The 18,799-nt window shown below is 52.3% G+C and overlaps 1 protein-coding gene across 1 annotated transcript; it reads left to right on the top strand.

The window, feature by feature from the left end:
- PAQR8 (progestin and adipoQ receptor family member 8) lies at positions 3,669 to 18,285 on the top strand. The gene is made up of 2 exons (XM_021392095.1): positions 3,669 to 3,758; positions 13,069 to 18,285. The coding sequence occupies exon 2, from the start codon at positions 13,091 to 13,093 to the stop codon at positions 14,150 to 14,152; it is 1,062 nt and encodes a 353-aa protein (XP_021247770.1). The 5' UTR covers positions 3,669 to 3,758; positions 13,069 to 13,090; the 3' UTR covers positions 14,153 to 18,285.

Raw genomic sequence — 18,799 nt, 5'->3', positions numbered from 1 at the left:
GCCTGCCAAATCCAATCCTCATCAGATCCGTGCTTTGGCCAGAACACAGACTCCCCTACAATCGGCTCTTTAGGCCATACAACAACACAATACCTAATCATTTTCTGTTTATCCTTGTCCCTAGTTCTCAAATTTCTCTTCCAATTTCTCGTCATGCTTCCTAAGGGATTCCCAGCAGGCACTGCTCCGGGGACACTGTCTGTGTCCCCTCCCTTGGAACTATTATTCCCCATTTCTCTTAGCAACCTATGGTCATACCACGGCACAAACCGCCCTTCTGCAGCATCATGCACGCCCAACTCTCGGATCTAGAGAATGAGGTGTACCATCAAGCAACCTGCTTGCAAGACGTATGCATACAGCGTAAGAGTCCCGGACCCCGACCTCCAAGGCAGCACTAAATCACAAATAATTCTTCTCACCTCGGTCTTGTGCACAGAGTTGCCAGCAATTATCGGCTCCATCTCACAGAGCCGCAGTGCCCGCTGCCCGTCTCTATATCCCCCAGCTGTTCACAGATCTTGCCTCTTAAAAAACAGCCTCAGGTCCGCTCAGGCGAAGATCTTAGCGACAGCAGCAAAGTTTACTCATGATTGCAATCATGGGCGCACACCCCCTACTGGCAAGGGAGAAACTGCGCACCTAGTCGGTGAACCCAACCCTTATAGACCCTAGATCCGATGCAGGTAATAACTCTCCTGATGCTCATGGGTCGAGCATCCCAGGCTGACCATCTTCCCAGTGCTGTTGCTATGGTACATCTCCATAAAAGGACTGTTACCAAACTGCTGTCTTTTTGGTACGCTTTGTGCTTTGAAGCACATCTGCTCTGTGTCGTATTTTGAGAGGAAGGCAACATTTCAAAGTCAGCCCATTTGTTATACTGTCCTGTACCGGGCTCCCCCCATCCTGCATACCTTCCTAATCTTCCCATCCTCAGCTTCACTCTATTCTTCAGTTTTAACTCTTTCACAGGAAGGTTATGAGTTCAGTAAGGGCCTCCACTATATACAGAAAATGCTGGACACTTCCATTGCAAAAACACAACCTACCTCCCACACCATTCACATGCCATAGGCAGGGGAATGTCACCTGCTCGAATCTGCATCATCTCAGGTAGTTCCAACCTCATTTCCTTGAAGTATTTATGATTCCCATGCACTCTGTAAATCTTTAAACAGGCTACTGGCTTTTTTTTTTTTTTTTTCCCTGTTGTTTAGGAAGCAAAACACGGAAAACAAACAGCTAGCAGTGTATCTTAATAGGATTTCTTTACTTCAGGGCACTGAGAGCTGCTTGTATCTCACCAGGAGAGCACAGCCAGGAGGTAAAAAGTTAAGGCTCTGACCTCCAGCGGGTTGGGATGCATTGTAGCCACATTCTTGCTTCCCAGAGCAGAAAGCCTGGTGGGTGCAGCTCCGTGTTCACACAGCTGGTGAAGCGTCCCTGTGGTCCTGCATCCGATGCTCAGCTCCCCCAGTGCCTCCAGGATGCTGCGGCTGAATTGCTCCCTTCTCCTGTCATGCAAAAGAAAAACAGAGCCATGAATAATACTGCATTTCCAGAGAGGTCTGAACAGCCCAAATTTAGATCCCCGGAGGTTTCGCGTTGCTATTTCTGTCTGCTCATCTGTTATCATGAGTTCTGGCCGTTACTAAAGGCAGTGACAGCTGGCTCCTTTTATTCCTCATTTTCTTCCCTGCCTGGAAATCACCCATCTGCACGCAAAGCACTATCGTTCTGCACCCACCAGGGATGGGATTGCACTTACCAGGAGTGATCCCAGCCCTTGGCCACAGGACCCGATCGTCACTTAGAGAAGTGGTGCCCGGCTTGGGAAGATGGGAAGCTGCATGTGTGGCAATGTGAGGCCAGCACATTAGCAATCCTCAGCTGACTGTCACAGCGTGTGCTCAGCCCCATGAGACAGAAAAGCCCTGAGCCCAAAGTTGTGCAACGTGGTCCGTGGTGATGAGAACAATGGAAGGTGGTAAAACTCACTGCGTTCACTGCTTCCCTCTGGCTGGTTGGTGACCCAGGACTTCTACCCAGCTGTGACACCAGACTTTGCTACCACTTCCTGCAGCCTAACGCAGGTGGCTCCTTCTGCTTTCTGCATTCCCACTTGGGGGTTTGAATATCCTCCTTGACTAGGTGCACAGTCGCTGTGTTCTGCCGGAGCAGCAGACAGCGTGGACGTGGGGTGTTTGGATGTAGCCAGGGAGTGGTGGTCAATGGCTCAATGTTTGGATGGGGATCGGTGACCACTGGTGTCCCTTTAGGGTCTGTCATGGGACTGATGCTCTTTAATATCTTCCTCAATGACACTGACCGTGGGGTTGAGTGCACCCCCAGCAGTTTGCAGATGGCACCAAGCTGTGTGGTGCAGTCATCGAATCATGGCATCACTATGGTAGGGAAAAAAACACTAAGATCTTCTAGTCAACCATCAGCCCGTCACCACCATGCCCACTAATCCAGGTCCCTCAGTGCCTTATCTAAAGGGATGGGATGCCATACAGAGAGATTTAGGCAGGCTGAGCAGTGGGCTCATGGGAACTTCATGAGGTTCAACAAATCCGAGTGCGAGGTCTGCACATGGGTCGTGGCAACACCCGCGAGGTGGGGGATGTAAGGATGGAGCACAGCCCTGCCGAAAAGGACCTGGGGGTACAGGTGGATGCAAAGCTGGGCATGAGCCAGCACTGTGCCCTCGCAGCCCAGAAAGCCAACTGTATCCTGGGCTGCATCCAAAGCAGCGTGGCCAGCAGGGCGAGGGAGGGGATCCTGCGCCTCTGCTCTGCGCTGTGAGTCCTCACCTGGAGCACTGCGTCCAGATGGGAAGTGCTCAGCACAGGAGAGACATGGAGCTGTTGGAGTGTGTCCAGAGGAGGCCACAAAAATGATCCCAGGGATGGAGCAGCTCTCCTACGAGGACAGGCTGAGAGAGCTGGGGCTGTGCAGCCTGGAGAAGGGAAGGCTGCGGGGAGAGCTGAGAGTGACCCCTAAAAGGGGGGGCTGTAAGAAAGAAGGGGACAGACTCTTTTAGCAGGGTGTGTTGTGACAGGACAAGGGGAAATGGTTTCAAACTAAAAGAGCGAGACTTAGACCGGACATAAGGAGGAAGTTTTTTACACTCAGGGCGGTGAGGCACTGGCACAAGTTGCCCAGAGACACCCAAGGTCAGGCTGGACGGGGCTGTGAGCGCTGATGGAGCTGTGGGTGTCCCTGCTCACTGCAGGGAGTGGGACAGATGGAATTTAAGGGTCCCTTCCAACTCAAACCATTCTATGAGGGTCCCCACCCCCAAAACAGGGGGTTCCCATCCATTTTACCCCTGCAGAGACGCCTGTCTGAGGGTGGGGGCCGGGCAGGCAAAGCCCAGCTCGGCCCCGGCTGAGTTTGAACCTGCTGGGAGCAATCTCCAGAGCAAACACAACCACGCCTGGGGCTCGCCTCGGAGGGAGGGAAGCGGGTGATTCATTTCAGGGTGTAAAGTACCCCGAGCAGGCAGCGCAGAGCAGCTGGGAGCGCAGGTACCGGGACAAGAGCAGGTCACGGGGCAAGGAAACAAAGCCTTGCCCCCCCCCGAAGCTCCGGTTGCGCAGCACCCGCGGTACCACACGGCCACACAACCGCCGCCCGCCGCACTTCCCGCCCGGCGGGGACACCCCGGGGCGGGGCTGTGCGCATGCGCGCGGTGCCCGGAGGCGGCGGCCGTGGGACACGGCGGTGCGGTGCGGTGCGGTGCGGTGCTGGTGAGTGCGGGCGGGCGGCTTCGGGGACAGTGGGTTTCGTGGCGAGCATGGGGCGAGGGGAGAGGGAGGAGAACCGCTCCCGGTTCCACTCGGGTTTGCACGGTGATGGTTTGGGGGTTTTGCTCCCCGCGCCCGGAGCTGTCTGTCGCGGGCGTTGCGTTCTCCTTTACGGGAGCATCTCACTCCGCGGGGAGACTGCAGGTGCCTTTGTTCTGCACCGTGGGACGGGGGTGTGCGTCGGTTGTTGGGTGCCGTGGGATGGCTGAAGCTGGGACATGAGTCCACCGAAGCGCTGGTGCAGGTTGCCCAGAGAGGCGGTGGGTGCCCAGTCCCTGCAGACAGCCAAGGTCAGGCTGGACGGGGCTCTGAGCACTGATGGAGCTGTGGGTGTCCCCGCTCATTGCAGGGTGTGGGACTAGATGGCCTTGAAGGGTCCCTTCCAACTCAGACGATTCTATATGGAACCCCTCCATGCCAGAGGGGCACTTAGCTGGGAGATCGCTGCATGGCCAGCAACCCGAAGGGCTGAAGATGAGGAGGTGGGCGACGCCGCGATGCTGTAGTCACGGGAAGGTCATGAAAAAGGACATTGGGATGCCTGCGGGAGCGGAATGCGGGCTGCGGGGCTGTTTGTGCTCGCTGCTGGGGCAGGGAGGGGACGGCGAGCTGCCAAGCGCACCGCTCCAGCTCTCAGCTCAGCTCGGAGGGGTGCAGCGTATTGCAAACAGTTCCTAGAAGCACGGCCCCGCCGAGCCCGACCGCACGCCCTTGCACATTTCCTCCCGCAAAGGTGGTGTTTAACGGCCCTGGCCTGCGGGAATCGCCGTTCTGCAGGCGTTGCTGCTTGGATGTATTGACATTAAAGCTTGTGCTTGGAGCCAGGGAGATGGTTGTGTCCCTCCGGCACCGTGCACGAAGGGCTGAGCAGCAAACCCAGAGCACAGAAAGAAAACATTGCCGTGGAATGCTGCTGGGAGCCGTGATTTATGGGGCTGCGCATGAGATCGGCGAGCTGGTGGCCATGCCTTATGTCCCCCGGGCGTATATGGTTTTATTTTTCACCCAGCAGAATCCTTAGTGCCGCTGAAGGGCAGCGCTTCTCGCCTCGGAGGACGGGGACAAGGACTCGGAGCGCGGGGAGGACGGCAGCTCGCAGCTCCGGGGCTGGCACGCAGCTGCAGGCTCTGCCCGCTGCCTCCCTCCCTCTGTCCCTGCCTGCAGCAGCGGCGGTGCCGCACGTGATGGATGGGCATTTTTTTCTGATGAGCCAAGCTCGAAAATCCGCCGCCTTCGAAATGTTTTTGGGCAACGGGCTTTTTGCGGGTGATGGCTTGTTTGTGGTAAAGCTAAGCAGCCTCAGCCTGGAGGCTCTGGGACATCTTCTAGCGATGCTCAGGATCCCCAAAAATGCACAGCCTGTTGGGTGCTGGGTTCTCTGCCTGCAGGCAGGTGCTCGTCCCATCAGGAGACAGACCTGAGCAGGAGGGATTTGCAGTTTGGCATGGGAGGATGTGGCCCATCAGCGGGACCCTGTGGTGGGTGGCCCCAGGGATGCTGTCTGCACACCGATGGGAGGGAGGGATGCTGCACAGACATCGCGGGAGGAGATGTAGGTTGTGAGAGCAAGACGCAGCTGAAACAAATCCAAATTCCCTTTTCAGCCTGTGGGAAGAAAAAAATGGGCATTTCTGTGGCACCATTCATCTCAATCCAGTGCTGGCGTGTGAAGCGGGTCAGGTCAGCCACCCCACTCCATCACTGCACGACTGAATGACAGCTCGCTGGCAGGGCATGGCTGCCTGCATGCCTAAACCCTCTTTGCTCCAAAGCAAGGTGGAGTTACCGAATTGCATGTGGATGGCTGCAACAAATCCGTGCCAGGAGTGGGCAAACAAGCTGGCAGGCAGAGGTCACTGATGGGGAGTACGCCCTGCTCTTCTTTTGGTGCTGGTGAGCCCAAAGCCTGTAGGTCAGGGTGCTCCACCTGGTGGGTGTAGGTTGCTCCCTGGTATCTCACACGTACCTGAAAGCTTTGGGTGTGTGTGTTTGGGGGTTGGGGGCAAGAAACCGGTGAGCAAATCTAGAAAGTGCAAAGAGCAAAGGTATAGTGAGGTCAGAAGGAAAACCTGTGGGTCCGGTCTCATTCATCAGCTACATCAATGACCTGGATGAAGGAACAGAATGCAACCTCAGCAAGTTTGCTGATGATACAGAGCTGGGAGGAGCAGCTGACACAGCAGAAGGCCGTGCTGCCATTCAGCGAGACCTGGGCAGGCTGGGAGTTGGCAGAGAGGAACCTGATGAGGATGAACAAGGGCAGGTTGACTTGCAGGCATCAGTACAGGTTAGGGCTGACCTGCAGGAGAGGAGCTCCGCAGAGAAAAGTCTGCCTGTCCTGGTTGGCCATGAGCCAGCAGTGTGCCCTGGTGGCCAGGAAGGCCCGTGGTTCCCCTGGGGTGCATTGCACAGAGCGTGGCCAGCAGGGAGAGGAGGCGATCCTCCCCTCTGCTCTGCCCTGGGGAGGCCACACATGGAGCATCATGTCCAGTTCTGGGCTCCTCGGCTCAAGACAGACAGGGAACTGCTGGAGAGAGTCCAGCGGAGGGCCACAAAGATGATGAGGGGCTTGGTGCATCTCCTGTGTGAGGAAAGACAGAGACCTGGGGCTGTTCAGTCTGGAGAAGAGAAGGCTGAGGAGGGAGCTTATTAATGCTTATCAATATCTAATGGGCAGGAGTCAAGTGGATGGGGCCAGGCTCTCTTCAGTGGTGCCCTGCAAGAGAACAAGGGGCAGTGGGCACAAGCTGGAACATAGGGAGTTGCATATGAGCATGAAGAAAAACTTCTTTACTGTGGGGGTGACAGAGCGCTGGTACAGGTTGCCCAGAGAGGTGGTGGAGTCTCCTTCTCTGGAGATATTCAGAACCCACCTGGATGCTTTCCTGTGTAATCTACTGTAGGGAACTGCTTTAGTGGGGGTTGGGCTAGATGGTCTCCGGAGGTCCCTTCCAACCCCTGCACGTGATACCTGGCTCTGGGTTCAAGTCTTTAGTAAATCCCACAGCCAAGTCTTTGGTTTCCTAACGTTGGGTGCCCAGCACACCACAGGACCTTGGCAGGGTGCTATGTCCCCACAGCTTTGCTGCAGAGCTTGTTGCTCCATCCCCTCTGAGCACAATGCTCACGCTGCTGTCCCTGCTGCTCTCATCCCCTGGATCCAGCCCAAGGTGCATGCATTGTCGAGCTCGTGTTGAAAGGGACTCATGGCTCTGCACAGCTCGACTGGCAGCCAGCCCAGCTGCTTTCCTGGCCAGAAATTGCAGGGGAGATGGCACCGCTAGCAGTGAAGGGACCCTGCCATCTCCTGCCGTCCTCAATGGATGCTGTCCCGCTATCATCAGGCATTAATCTCCTGATGAACACACACTTGGACAAACCCTGCTTCAGCTCTGTGCTGTGAGTGTATACAGAAAGGTAGAATTTGGACTATACTCTTCTCTGTGAGTTTTTCACAAGGTTGCTTTGCTTCTTGGCAGAATTCAAGATGCTTTCCAACTTGCCCTTCAAGGTCTCCAGTGAATCGTAGAATCATTAAGGTTGATGACCTCTAAGATGGCCAAGTCTAACTGTCAGCCCATCCCCACCATGCCTGCTGACCACATCCCTCAGTGCCACATCTCCACGGTTCTTCAGCACCTCCAGGGACAGTGACTTTACCATCATGTCACTAAGGGACGTGGTTTAGTGATGGGACTTGGTAGGTCAGGTTGATGGTTAGACTTGGTGGTGAGGTCTCATGAGACCCAAGCTGGAGCACTGTGCTCAGCTCTGGGCCCCAGCACAAGGACATGGAGCTGTTGGAGCACATCCTGAGGAGGCCATGAAGATGCTCAGAGGGTGGAGCACCTCTCCTATGGGGACAGGCTGAGAGCTGGGGGTGTTCAGGCTGGAGAAGTCTGTGGGGAGTCCTCATTGTGGCCTTCCAATACCTAAAGGGGCCTACAGGGAAGGTGGAAAGGACTGTCAGAAAGTGTAGTGATAGGACTACGGGTAATGGCCTTAAACTAAAAGAGGGGAGACTTAGATTGGATGTCACAAAGTAATGCTTCATAATGAGGGTGGTAAGGCAGTGGCACAGGCTGCCCAGAAAGCTGGGGGTGCCTCATTCCTGGCAATGCCCAAGGCCATGGATGGAGCTGTGGGCAGCCTGGGCTGTGGGAGAAGCTGGATGGGCTTTAACGTCCCTGCCAACCCAAACCATCCTGTGATTCTATGACTTGATGATCTTGAAGGTATTTTCCAGCCTAGATGGTTCTATGATTCTACATCACCAGTTTCCTTCCAAAGCATTCTCACCCACGCAGAGTCCTTGTTGGGTGAGCGCTCGTAACACAGCTGCTGGGCTGATGTGGATGTTACTGGGCACACAAACGTGTCAAGGAAAATAAAATATTCAGTGTGGTGTTCTGTTCTGCAGTCCTGGCACGGCTTGGTGCGTTGCAGCAGTGCACTAGGAGCACAATACCTAGCTCTCATCAGGCAGGTGAGGATTTGCAGCCTCATTTGATAGACTGGGAGGTCGAAACCCAATTTGCAGAACTCCTGAGCACTCGAGGGACTTCCACTTTTCTGATAGCGCCGAGAGGGCGCAGAATTGCTGCTATGAGCCATTCTAGGATCTCCATTTCCCATCTCTCTTGGAGCCTTTCCAAAACAGCAACCTCCAGTGCAGCTGATGGGCTTTTGCTCAACTCTCAGAAGAGTGGAATTCGGGAATTTGTTGTTACTTTCACGCTGTACACAGCCACTTTTCTTTGTGACTGCAGTGCATTTGTTAAAGACTTCCCCACGGCTCAGTTCTCTGGTCCCTTCTGCTTTGTTTCCCAGGCATTGCTGCCTGTCTGGAAGCAGATGTGCGTGTGTAAATGCCCGATGCCCACACAGCGTCCTGCAAGCCAATGCATTGTACTGCTGCAGCCTGACTTACAGAGTTAAACACCGAGGCCGGGCTGGTGGGAAAATCAGCCGTACCCTGCAGGAAATCTTCTCATTCAAACCCCTCCATTAGACTGTGACCAAAAGCAAAAGAGCTGGGAAAAAGCTCGGGTTTCCAATTACTTCCGAAGAAAGGGAGAGAAAAATTGGAAAGGGATCGTTCCTCCTCTGGGCCGCGGTTCGTATTGTGGCTGCGATGATCCCGCCTGGCCACCGTCCACCCCCTCCTGGCAGCTCCGTCCCTGAACAAACGATACTTGGTTGCCGTTAATTGGGAGCAGCCAAAATAAGTGAATCCCCCGGAGATGGGGGCAAGGACGGGATGGCAGCGAGGCGCCCTGCCGATGAATGTGGCTTTCAGCCGCTCCGACACCCCCGCGGGAGGGAAAGAATAGGGGCTCTGTGCATGCAAAACAGCCAGTGCCGACCTTGGGGTTTCTCTCTCTCTCTTTTTTTGTATTCTTATTCCCCTTCTCTCTCCCTTTTCTTCAATTGCTCGTTGCTTTGTCCGTCACATGATCGCTGGAAATTGCCAACTTGGTTCTCGCTGTTCAGTGTCGCAAGTTTGGTTTCAAATAAGCCTGCCGGATTCCTGATTTACTCGCTGTTTGCCTGAGCACCACATGCGTTTCTTGTGATTTTGGACCGTCAGTTTGGAAATGTCTGCCCCTCCCTCTGCATGTTAAAACCTGGCGTTTCCTAGCCGGGAAGAATCGCTGCTCTCAGAGCAACGCCCAGCCTTCCCCTAGCTCTGCTCAAGGGCGATGCTCGCGGTATCCAAGATGAGACCATGGCAAAATCCTAGTGTGCAAGCCAGAGCCAGCCTGCGCCTGGTACAGATGCTGCTGTCCCTCACACATTGCTCATCAGCATGCAAAGCAGGCGTGCCAGGGGTAGTGGAAAACATAGTGTGCCCCTTACGTCCATGTGCATCCTTGCACCCTGCTCTTTGCACTTTGCTTGTCCAATCCGGGCCACGTCCAAGTGGTTTTTCAGTTCCTGATGTCCCAGCGTCAGCACGAGTGTTAGTCTGTCTCCTCCATCATTTGGGGAACTTTGGGAGCCCTTTCCCCCTCTGCCTTGTCGTCGTGAGCCCCAGCACCAGTTTTCGTGCCTGTGTACCTTCCTGGAGGGTTTTTTAGCATTGTGTTGGGATGAGTTGGGGTGAAGATGCAGCGTGGAAAACCCCTGCAGGAAACCCAGGTCCTTGGACCATGCTTAGTTAAAAGGATTCTGGGAGATGGAATTCAAGCCACCATGCTTGGGTTATATCAGAGCAAATGCTGGAAGACAGGTGATAGGATGGAGGGAAATGATTCAGACTAAATTTAAATTGGGCATAAGGAAAAATATGATAAGCCCTCTTGCTTGGATTGTATCAGAGCACATTCTGTGAGAGGCAGAAAACGCATTAGGGCAGGTGGACTGACAGGTAGATGAGTTTAGGACACCCAGAGTATTTAAGAGTCCGTACTCACACCTTTCTGCAGGGCAAAACCTATGACTACAGCCTGCAAACCATCACCAGATGCCTGGTGCACAGAGATACAGTCAGCTGCTGCAGCACCAGGGTAGCCTGGTGGTGTTTGCAATGACTGGCAATGGGTTGGGGCTCTACCTGATGCATGCTGACCCCTACGAGCTTGTCCTTGAAGCAGGCATGTTGCTGTAAAATGCATCATCGTGGCTAGGTCATGGGATTGTGTTGTATACCCTAAGAAGCTGCTTACCATAGCTCAAAACTGCCTGTTCTGGAGGGACACTGCCAGTTCCTGGGGAGTTTTGCAGAGCCTGCCCAGGGATGTGAATACACACAGGCTTCCTGTAGCCTCTTTGCATCTAGACCAGGAAGTCAAACATCATCTCAGCAGAGACGTGCATAAAACCTCCCTGCCTTTCCCACCACATTGTGTTCAGCCTCAAGTTCTGTCCAGCTCATCCCCAGGAGATATAGGATCAGAGAACCACTGAAGTTGGAAAAGACTTTCAAAGTCATCGAGTCCAACCATTAACCTTTGTATTGGGTCTGGCTAGGATGGAGTTAGCTTTCCCCACAGCAGCCCATATAGTCTTGTGCTGTGTACTTGTAGCTAGAACAGCATACGTATAGGGCAATAGAGGGGGAGTACTGCAATGCTGCGTAGCCAGAGCTGCTCTCCTTGCCTGGGCTTTGCCTCATCCTGAAGCTGAGGTCTAGATTAAGTTGAATGAATGAGCTTTTTCTTTTTCCATCATCTTTAAGGAGCCAGAACAGACTGCGTCAAATGAATGTGCCTACATTAGAACTGGGGACAGATAGTGCTGTCCATTTTTCACGCCATCCCCTCGTACGGGTGCCTCAGAGTTCAAATCTGCCTTCCCACATTTTGGCATGTATCCCCTGGGAATACACAAGCTGCTGAGTGAAGTACGTGTCCCATCACAGATGTGCCCTCTTAGGAGAGAAATAAAGGGAATCTGCCAATGTCAAACCCTCAGTGAGGGCCCTACCTTCAGCCTTACACAGCTGTGACACTAAATCACCCCATTTTAGGAACCACCTTCCCTTCCAACTCTTGTAGGGCGGCTCCAGCAGATGCAGCAGTCACCTTCTCCGTGGCAAAGAAGGAAAAAAAAGCCAACAGCCCTGAGAGATGCTAACAAAGAAAGCCTGGAAAGCACAAGGAGAAAGTACTGGCTGGAAAATGCAGTAACTGTCAGTTATGACAGCTCCCATCCGCTAGAACTAGGAAGTAAAGTGAAAATATTTTGTCTGTTATCAGAAGCTTTGGGTTGCGAGGGGAAGTGGGACTTGCAAGCCAGTGCGGAGTCTGCTCAGACTCGGCTCTTTGTGCTATCTCACCCTGGGGCTGTTTGTCAGGTCCCATCTCTGCTTTCATTTCCTCTTGGTTGTTAACATCATACAGTGTCACCAGCCTGCTGCGAGCCTCCTGTTGTGCATCCGCTCAGACTAGTCCTCTGCCTCTCGCAGCAGATGCTACAAAAGAAAAATAAAACATTTCCCACACTCGTGCAAAAATACTCATTACCACTTACTTATTTTCTGGCCATCTCCATGCACTTGGGTGTATGTGAGCTTAGGACTCCGGCCCCAGTCCTGCAAGTATGCATGTGCTGGCTGGACAGGAGTACAGAGTCTGGTCCCTCAGCATCGAGTTCAGTCCAAGGCCAGTCATGTGTAATTTCTTTTTTCTTTTTTTTTAATGTACTGTAAATGCCAGCAGGGAAGAGAAGCATCTTGAGTGGAAGGGAAACAGAGGTTATTAGGGGTGAATTCAACACCGTGAGGTTATCTAGTCCAACTCCCCTCGTTTCTCTGTCGTTTCCCGGTCCTGCTGCCTCTTCCATAGGGAGGGATGAGGGCTGTCGACTTCTCGCCTCTTCCCTCTGCCTGACTGATTGCTGCAGCCCTGGGCATGCAACCCATGTGCAAATTGTGTGGTAGGGAAGCCAGTCTTATTTGCAACCTCCATGATTTGGTTGCAAATCCACTTAAAGAAAAGCAAGTTACCCCTTAGATGAGCCATTATATTCTAGTTTTGTCCCTGAGTGGTTTGTTCTGGCGGAAGGGGTCCTTTAGGGGGTCCACAGGTCCTTTAGAATCATAGAATCGTTTGAGTTGGAAGGGACCCTTAAAGGCCATTTGGTCCCACTCCCTGCACGGAACAGGGACACCCACAGCTCCATCAGGTGCTCAGAGCCCCGTCCAGCCTGACTTTGGGTGTCTCCAGGGACAGGGCACCCACAACTCTGTTCCAGTGCTTCACTACCCTTATTGTAAAAAAAATATCCAGTCTAAATCTCCCTTGAACTGTTAACTCTCCTCTAACTGCTTCTCACACCCCCTTACTGGCAGCTAGCCCTAAACATGCCCCATGGGACTGCCAAGGAGGCGGGGACAAAGGGCAGGATGTAATGTTGCTGTGTCTGTCTAATCTAGGCCGAACCACAGAGACATCCTCCTCCATGCTGAATTTAGGTCTGCCAAGTCAAGAAAAGCTCTTTGCGTCTACAGGCAGGGCCCACATCTCGTTATCACCACAGAATCATGAAGGTTGGAAAAGACCTCTGCGATCACCAAGTACAACCCCAGCCCATGCCACCACACCCACTGACCACATCCGTCAGTGACACATCTCCAGGGACGGTGACCCCACCACCTCCCTGGGCAGCCTGTGCCAACTGCATCACCGCTCTTTCTGAGGAGAAATTCTTCCTGATATTTTCACCACGGTGTATCCCACTCCGGAACGCTACCACACTTTTTTTCCCAGTGCATTCCCATTAACGTTTCCTCCTTCTCCCCTCCCCGCAGGTTACGAGGACGACGTTCCCCCATGATGACGGCCATCCTGGAGCGCCTCAGCACGCTGTCCCTCAGCGGGCCACAGCTCAGCCGCCTGCCCCGCCTGCTGGAGGATGGCTTCCCCAAGATGCCGTGCACCGTCCCAGAGGGCGAGGTGCCGCAGCTCTTCCGCGAGCCGTACATCCACGCCGGGTACCGTCCCACCGGGCAGGACTGGCGGTACTACTTCCTCAGCCTCTTCCAGAAGCACAACGAGGTGGTCAACGTCTGGACTCATCTCCTGGCGGCGCTGGCCGTGCTGCTGAGGTTCAAGGCGTTTGTGGAGGCCGAGCAGCTACCCCTGGACGCGTGGTCCCTGCCTTTGCTCATCTTTGTCCTCTCCTCCGTCACCTACCTGACCTGCAGCCTCCTGGCCCACCTGCTGCAGTCCAAGTCAGAGCTGTACCACTACACTTTCTACTTCGTGGACTACGTCGGAGTCAGCATCTACCAGTACGGTAGCGCCCTGGCCCACTTCTACTACAGCTCCGACCAAGCGTGGTATGACAAATTCTGGCTTTTCTTCCTCCCGGCAGCTGCTTTCTGTGGCTGGCTGTCGTGTGCCGGCTGCTGCTACGCCAAATACCGGTACCGACGGCCTTACCCCATCATGAGGAAAATGTGCCAGGTGATCCCAGCCGGGCTGGCCTTCATCTTGGATATCAGTCCCGTCGCTCACCGGGTGGTCGTGTGTCACCTAGGGGGCTGTGAGGAAGATGCTGCTTGGTACCACACGTACCAGATACTGTTTTTCCTTATCAGTGCTTATTTCTTCTCCTGCCCAGTCCCCGAGAAGTACTTCCCTGGCTCCTGCGATATCGTTGGCCATGCCCACCAGATCTTCCACACCTTCCTGGCTATCTGCACCCTATCGCAGCTGGAGGCCATTTGTTTGGATTACAAGAACAGGCAGGAGATTTTCCTAAAAAGACACGGGCCTTTCTCCATCTATCTCTCCTGCGTCTCTTTTTTCGGCCTGGTGGCCTGCAGTGCCATCACAGCTTACATCCTGCGATGCAGGATCAAGGCCGTCCTGGCTAAAAAGGACTCCTGAGAGTTGTGAAGGTGTTGGGCATGACACCACCAAAAAAAAAAAAAAAATCAAGAAAAGGGGCATAGCATGTTAGAGGCATAACTGGCTTATTTGCCTAACACACTGTGACTAACCTGGACCTCGGACTGGGGTGGAGGGCTGGACACTTCATGCTGGATGCATTTTCACAGCAGGGGCTGCCTTCTGCCATGCAGGGGGACATGGGGTGTTTTAAGCCACAAAAGTCACTTAACCAAGGATACTGGAATAGGCAGAGGTTCCTTGTTCTCTCTTGTAAACCTGTGGGAGATATCTTGCTGAACGTGAAGGAAGGTAGCCAGAGGGCTGTGGAACTGCAGAACGGTTTTCTAGGGCACACAGCACAATGGAGAAACCACCATGAGGCCCCTGAGTGGACATGATGACCTCTTTGGGTTTTGCCATTTCTGCTGTCTATGGGGAGACCTGCTAACATTAAAGGCAGTGGCAAGGTTTCATTTCTAGGGTTCACTTGCAAGGATGTATGTGTTACAGTGGCGGGGCTAATCCTTTTCCAGCTCCAGCTGGGCTAAAACAGATTTTCTCTGTGATCCCCTTCTTGAGTATCTCAACACCAGGTTGCTGAGGTGACATCAGCAAAGCATGCTTGCAGACCAAGACTTGACCTGGAGTTCTCTAGGATCAGCTGGATCTGAACCTGACCTCTGTGTCTGCCAGGCACTGTTGTGGTTCAGCCACCCCTGGCACGGTTGGGGATGTTAGGTCATCTCTATCTTTTCTTTCTGCACAATTGCACCATCTGCAGTGGAACTGCTTAACAAAGCTAAGCAGGCTGTCCCAGCTCTTCGAAGGCTCCTGCTTTCCATTTTAAGTGCTTTCCTTTGAAGAGCTGGCCCTGGATTAGTGTGGAGCTGGTTTTCACAGCTTTTCTCAGTAGCGGTCGTAGAGGTTGAGCACCCCCGCAACCATCAGCGTTCAAGATGCTGGCACTGGGAGGGAAAATGCATTTGTTGGCTGAGAAGTGCCTCTTTTTGTCTGCCTGTGTGACATGTTCATACATTCCCGCAAAGACTGATCCCGTATCGTCTGCCATGGGAGTCTGACTGACCTCCAATTCTGGCCATGCAGTGCAGAAGTAACTTGGGTATGATCTGTCTGGTATGGGACAGCCTCTGGGCCTTGGGCCTCCTGGGGCTTCTAGGATGGTCATAGCCAAAAGGGGATGAAAATGAACTGGATGTTAAGTCTTTATTCCCCTCTTAATGGTTCTTTTCAGGATGCCAAGCAATCCTTGGTGGGCCTTGTGGGAAAGCTGGCCACGAATCTGCAAGGGTGCTGTTCTCTGACCTATGGGGCTTTGAATCTGGCATGTTTTTATTGGCATTAGATGAAGGTAGAATGGCTAAAGGCAGGAGCAGGTTGACAGAATTAAGGTCTTTTGTAATCTTGGAATGGGTTTGTCCTTGGAACTTGGTGGTTCTAGTGTGAAGTAGCAAATGTAGTGGTCAGGGACACTTGGTGTCCATGGGTCACTGCTGTCCAAAGAGTAGGAAGGGTTGGTTTATGGTGTCCTCAGCTAGATGAATCTCTTCTGTATTTGGTTGGGGGGGTATAGAGCCATATTATTGCACTGAATATAGTAGCACTTACAGGACTGGATGCACTGAGCCCATACAGATAGATTTCATTCAGCCTACACACCTTCTGTTGAACCTACTGTTCACATTTCATAGTAAACTCTGAGTCCTTCCAGCTGTATTCTTACAGAAGACCTGAAGCCTCAAATGCCATGACATCTATACCACGACGTATAAATCTTTGCTGAAAGCAAGGAAGGCGTGGAATCTACCCCACCCAGAGATCAGTCTCGCTGAATCCAAGGGCAGGCAAATGAATTGTGGTTGCTGGTACCGAGCAGGAAGACTTTAGGGTTGGGGATATGATTTGTCAAGACAAGCACTGGTTTCTGCACTTGATCTGGTTTTTAACTATTTAGATGTGTTTGTGTATGTGCATGCATGCCTGATTTAATATCCAGAAAGGTTTTGCCTTTGGCTTTTTTTATCTACAGAGCCTCCTAGTTGGGTCAAGATTAGCTTGAAGGAAGTAACGCCATGCTGCTGGAGAAGCATGGTGGCCAGACAACATCTCTGAAAACTCACCTATTGATAGGTTCTTTGCTGCAACCTATGTTTTCTGCACAAACCTGAAACTCCGGCCTAATTGATAAATTAAGCGCAAAGGATGAGGAGAGCAATTTTTGATTACAAGAGAAGAAATCACAGGGGAAATCTGGAGAAGTCATCTAGTCCACGTTTTCCCATCACTGTAGGCTTGCTTCCTTGTTCACATCTAGCCCAGCTTAGGAGCAGTTAAAAATTGTTAATGACTTCATTTTCTACACTGCTTATTGATTTACACCTCCTCATACTCCATCTTTTGTGCATAGGTTAATCTGACTACGGAGCAAGAAAATGGCCGGGAGATGGACCAGGAGAAAACCAGTCCTACTGAAAAAATGTCAGTAATTTTCTGCTGGTTTTAACTTCCAGCCAGCTTACTTGGCCAGCTGTGCTGCCTGCACACGTGGGTCTCCTCTCAGTTTGGGAGAAGACTTCCAGTGCGAGCGGTGCTGCTTCTCACAGACAAATTTGCTTTGCTTTTGTGGCAGATAAAGGAGAAAAAGCCAGTTCCAGGCTGGTCCATAGCTCTGTTCTGAACTAAAACGGAGGGAGTGGGCATTGCTGTTAACAGCAGACCATGCTGTTATCATTTAGTAATACTGGTAACAAAAGGCAGGGGTCACCCAGGCGTTTGCTTCTCTAAGGCTGTGAAAATATGTGACATGTCCTGCCCTTGGCTAAGGAGGATGATTACAGTCATGCTGTCCAGTTCACAGCAGGGTAGGAGGTGCTTCGTGAATTTTCCGAGGTATTTCTGGTCAAATGTCATCTCCTCCCTGCTGCAGCAGAAGTGGAACTTCTCCTTCTGAATCAACTGTTGTGTGACAGCGGTGGTGTTTCCGCATGCCCCTGTGGTACCCCTCATGTGAAGCCACTCACATGCGTGCATGGCCCTGCACTCAGACCTGGAGCTGACCACCTCATTACTATGATGGGTCAATTTTGCAGGCAACTGCCACCCAGATCGCTGCTGCTGTGAGGGTGCACCCTTGGTGTCTCATGGGACTTGTCTACACTGGAGCTTCCTCCATCTCTGTTTCCATCCTCCTCCTCCTCCTCCAACCAAGAGGTTCGTTCCTTCATCCCAGGACTTGTGCCTTATGCACCTGGCTGCCTACTTGTGCAAACTGAACATGCTGAGCACTCTGCTCCACCTCAAGAGGGGAGGGACTGGGAAGTGGCTGCCAGTGCCCTCCCGAGAGCCGTGCTGTTGATCTAGAGGAGACCAGAGCTGCTGAGACAGTAAAAGTGCAGCTGTGCTAAACTGAGAGCCTGCCAGGGTCTTCTCCTTTGGGCTTGCTGCTTGGAGTACAGCTTTGTCCATCCTGGTGCTCCTCTGAGGAGGCGCGGCTGGGCTGGGTGTCCTGGTGGCAGGGGGTTGAGCACTTTATGGATCCTGAAGGCCTTCACCCTCTCCCCCAAAAATCTCTAGTCCTAAGACAGTATTGTAGCAGATCTCGCAATCTGGATCTGCACAGGTCAGCTGAAGAGTCATCCCAATGTGCCTTATGCTGTTACCTCCTGGGATTTATACCGAAGGAACCAGGGGCAGCCTCTTTGTTATCTGCTGGTCTGTGGTTAACAGGGGACAGGATTTCCCTGGTGTATGGAGCAGAAGGGGGAGGACGGAGAGAGGTACCTTAAACTTGCCTTAAACTTGTATTTTTGCCTAGTTGATTTGTGTAGCAGGGCAAGGACGGGTTCCTCATGTGCCTTGCAATTTACATTTTTTACTGACAAGATTATTTTTAAGCACTGTTTGTTACTAAACAGAAGGACAAAAGAGTTTGTATTTTTTTTTCCCCTGGGAAGTAGGGAAGGGTATGGGTATTAACTATCCCCTTCCCACCTCCCATCTGCTGACTTTGTATTGTTGAAAACATTGATAATATTTTAAGCTTTGTACTGTACTGATCATTATTTAAAAACTTTTAGTGAAAAAAAAAAAAAACACAAACTGTGAAAGTAAAATGATTGGTGTGGTGTGAAGTTCCCAAATGCACAAATACAGAAAGTTATGAATCATTAGGAAGAAAGTTTGGCCTTTCAGTAGGAGTGGACAGTAATTATAACAATAATTAACAATAGGATGTGGTTTTAGCTGTCAAGGCACCTTCCAGGTTTCATAGTAACTGTGATAGTTACTATTTTCTCACCTACCTTCCTTTAGATTAAAGCTATTTCCGCTTGTCCTATCACTTCAATCCCTGACAGAGTCCATCTCCGTGTTAATCTTTCAAGGTTTTTTTTCCCACTTTTAAGTACCTGAAGGTGGCTATACGCTCTTCTTCTCAGCCTTCTCTTCTCCAGGCTGAACACTGCCAACTCTCAGCTTGTCTCTGTAGCAGAGGGGTTCCAGACTCTGAGCATCCTCGTGGCTCCAACAGCTCCAGGCCCTTCGCTCATCAGCTCTGTCCATCACTCCCTCACTGGGTTGTTGGTAACTCTCTCTCTCCCATCACTCCCGATTTAAAGCCCTCCTTAC

Source organism: Numida meleagris, chromosome 3, assembly GCF_002078875.1.
Source record: "Numida meleagris isolate 19003 breed g44 Domestic line chromosome 3, NumMel1.0, whole genome shotgun sequence".
NCBI lineage: Eukaryota > Metazoa > Chordata > Aves > Galliformes > Numididae > Numida > Numida meleagris.
The sequence above is the reverse complement of the archived record's forward strand: the minus strand, read 5'-3'. Positions and strand labels throughout refer to the sequence as shown.

Coding starts and splice junctions, on each gene's coding strand:
- PAQR8 (XM_021392095.1), top strand. CDS start 13,091: ATGATGACGGCCATCCTGGAGCGCCTCAGCACGCTGTCCCTCAGCGGG.